Source organism: Colletotrichum abscissum, assembly GCF_030869225.1.
Source record: "Colletotrichum abscissum strain IMI 504890 chromosome Unknown Scaffold_250.1, whole genome shotgun sequence".
NCBI classification, from domain to species: Eukaryota; Fungi; Ascomycota; class Sordariomycetes; order Glomerellales; family Glomerellaceae; genus Colletotrichum; species Colletotrichum abscissum.
Window position 1 is genome coordinate 1 of NW_026850155.1, and position 3264 is coordinate 3264.

A 3264-nucleotide genomic window follows, 5' to 3' on the forward strand; every position below is an offset into this window, starting at 1 on the left:
GAACTGAATGCGCGTCAACAAAAAGGATATGATGATGCCCGCCAGCGACTGGCAGAGATCGAGAAGGCTTACGATGCGTCTGTTCAGCATAGGCTTATGGTCTCGGCCTTGCCAAGCACGCAGACTTGGGTAAGCGATATCTACACGACTCGATCAGCGCACACTAACATTGCAGCAGCTTAACTTCATACTCGGCGGGAATCCGGCTGTCTCGGATTGCGCGTCGCCCAAGCCACTTTCTTCAACACGACCTTGTCCAGATATCTTCATGGAAGTAGGTCACGCTGATGACTTGGCTCTGGACACCGGGAAACAGAGTCCTTCTTGTCTAGCGCCACCTGCGTCCATTTCCACCTCTCCACCGAAGAGACAGGCCGAATACATGCATGAGAAGTCAGGCAAACGACGTCGCCATGAAGCCTCGGCTATGGCATTGGCCGAGGAGACAGTCGGCAATGATAGGCTTTGCGACGATGGGAACGCGAGATGCGATCACAGAACCGTTCAAAACAGCGAAGGATGGTCTATCTTCGGGTGCAACGAACACCATGCAGAACTTCTGTGAAGAGCGGTTTCAAGGGCAGGTTCTCATCTGGGGGTCTACGCCCCCAATGGGCCCTCGCCTGCTCCTTCGCCCGTCATACAGGCTTTCGGCGTTGGACTCGCAGGATGTAACGAAGAAAGGGCCGAGCTGGGCAATACGGCACTCAAGAGGGCCTCGAATGCTGGGTATCCGGTGCTGAAGCCCACTCCGAGACACGACGCACCCGGAAGCGCATGCAAGCTGTGTAGATGCGCATCGGACACCACCTAATTAGCTCGACGATGCCGCAGAACCTCAGCGGGACACGCGGTGTTATCGGTGCCTCGGAAGCGACACTTGCGGATATAGAGGAGCGCAAATAGCGATGCAAAGGTTCTGCCGAGGACCGTGAGCGGAAAGAAGTATGGGACGTAGTCATCGGAAATCTCGAAAAGCGGCAGGTACCATATCGCAATGGACCTACTCTGCGAAAACGGCTTTCAGTCCGGCAGACGGGTCAACGGGAGTGAGTCAAGAAAACGATACTGCCAGCTTGGAGGATGGTGACAAGCAAGGCGCGAGACTGCATGTAGGTATTGGCGTAGATAACAGCGTGATACGTATGTTTTTGGCCATCAACGACATTCAGTAAGGATCCGTCCAAGTGTCTCTATCAACGCTTCAAAGTGCTATAGTGTGCAACGAGGCGTGCTTCTGGCACTATTTCGTCCTTCTGCTGCCGGATAACCCTGCCTCTAGCCTCTCCCCGTACCCTGGCCAGAGGCGCCCGCGACGGACGAAAGACGCAGAAGCACAATTTCATCATCTTCTACAAAACCAACTGTTTGCCATGGCGGGACATTGGGCATTTTGCTGGGCTTGGCGGTCCACCCAGCTTGTCCCTGGCGTGGCGGCGGTCTGGCCTCAAATGTTCAACGCCGAGAGTAGATGCCTGGGCGGCTATCGCCGCGGAGCGTTTCCGGAGCAGACCAGGCAAGGATTGTTTGCCCAGTCCAAAATTGGAAGGACAAGAAACAGGCCATTGCGTGCTTTTACGTCCAACGCTTATCCAGCGCTGGAAGACACTGTCGATTTCGAGGCCGTTTGTGCGCTGTGGACACACACCGACCAGGGGCAAATACGTTTGCCCTTGTTGTTTTTGCCCTTGCGCAGATTAGCCTTTATTCGCGAGATGCTGGTGCGCTTGAGTAAGGACCAGGGACTCCCAGTGCATGCATTGTGCACATGAGTGGAGGGCATTGGGCAACAGTCTGAAGAACGAGGCCGGCAACGGTACCCGCATGCCCAATCACGATTGACAACTCGGCCCCTTTTCGTTCCACTTTTGTTGTTCGCAAGCTTGGGCGGGATGGTCTTGGACAGCCCATCAATGCAAAAGGCGAGATGCTCAACGTCAGAAGTTAGTCCCTGTTATGTTATGTTCCAAAGTTCTTGAAACATGCGTATCCCATAGCATGACTGAGTCAAGTGGTGACGCGAAAGTCCTACTCGTAAGGCAGTCCGTTGCACGCCGTCATCCGCAGCTCCAGCCAGTGGAGGCCCTGTCCATGAGGGGCTGTTGCTGATTGTTACCGCCTCAAACCTGACTTAGCCGTCGTATCAGTTCGTTAGCTACACGCGGGCGGCGGCGGCAAGTACGGCATGCACATAGTAATTACCTGAGAGGCTATGTGAATACACTCAATCGCGCTGCCTCTGCGTTCCTTAGTTGGCTATTCATGTGACTTTTTGGTGAGGACATACCGCATTAGTATAAGATTGAATATTGAAGAGAACCGTTGTCGGTAGAGTCCTGAGTTGTGTGCTCATGCACCTGTGGTGCACTGTTATAATTACCTCCTCCGTGAATTCGTTGACCAGGGCGGCATCAAGACAGGCAAGCCGCGTGTGTCCCAAAGCGTCCACGTTGGATGGGGAAGATGCCATAGTAGGGTTTCGGTCCATCGAAGGGTGGGCCGAAATGCTCCCCAATGCCGACGTGAACAGGGGAATGACCGACTCTCCTGGCTTGGAACGCGAACCTAGATCATGGCTTGACTGTTCCCTAAGGACCGCCGAGGAGAGGCATGTGCCTTTTTCCAAGGTTAGTACGCGCCTGGTTATCTCAGAAAAAGTAGCAAATATCGGCAAGCGCATAACGGGTATTTTTACGTACATATCAACGAGCAGAGAGAATAGTAAATGTCAGACTGCCCCAGGACATTCGTTACGGTAATTGTTTCGCCTCAAGCGACCTGACTCATGCTTAACCAGAAGTATGAATAAGGCTAGCAAGGGTAACCTTATACAAGGGGGTCATACACTCATTATATAGATATGGGGTTTCTTCCCATAGCCATTCGTTCGTCATACTCATCAATATACACAGAATGACCCCTGCCTGTCTAACTGCTGCTCGATAGTAAATAAGCCAGATACTGGTTACGCTGTACTCACTGAGATACTGAAGATGCTGATAATGTTGAAAGCGAGAAAAGTGACAGCCCGCCCCCCGTAACCTCCTCAACATATGCTGAACGCTGTAGAGGAAGTAACAGTCAATGTTCTCATAACCTATCGTGTTCACAAGATGACATATCGTGTCGATTTATGGGTCCTTTGTTATTGTAACTGAAGGGAGCCGATGCTGCTGCTGCTGTTCCCAATAAGAAGGGACCGCAGGTAGATGTGCTCTTTCAACCCATCGCTGACTATGGAGTCGGGTTGGCAGTTCCCTCAGC

General features: G+C 52.6%; 2 protein-coding genes across 2 annotated transcripts; one reads left to right on the forward strand and one right to left on the reverse strand.

Annotated features, from left to right (window-relative positions):
* Nucleotides 1–548: 548 nt before the first annotated feature.
* On the forward strand, nt 549–906 carry CABS01_17001 (uncharacterized protein; the record flags this gene model as incomplete). The annotated part of the gene is made up of 2 exons (XM_060550329.1): nt 549–671; nt 835–906. 2 exons carry the CDS (start codon nt 549–551, stop codon nt 904–906), a joined length of 195 nt encoding a protein of 64 aa, XP_060399483.1.
* Nucleotides 907–1704: 798 nt separating this feature from the next.
* Nucleotides 1705–1911, reverse strand: CABS01_17002 (uncharacterized protein; the record flags this gene model as incomplete). Its single annotated transcript, XM_060550330.1, has 1 exon — nt 1705–1911. One exon carries the CDS (start codon nt 1909–1911, stop codon nt 1705–1707), a length of 207 nt encoding a protein of 68 aa, XP_060399484.1.
* Between the last annotated feature and the right edge of the window lie 1353 nt (nt 1912–3264).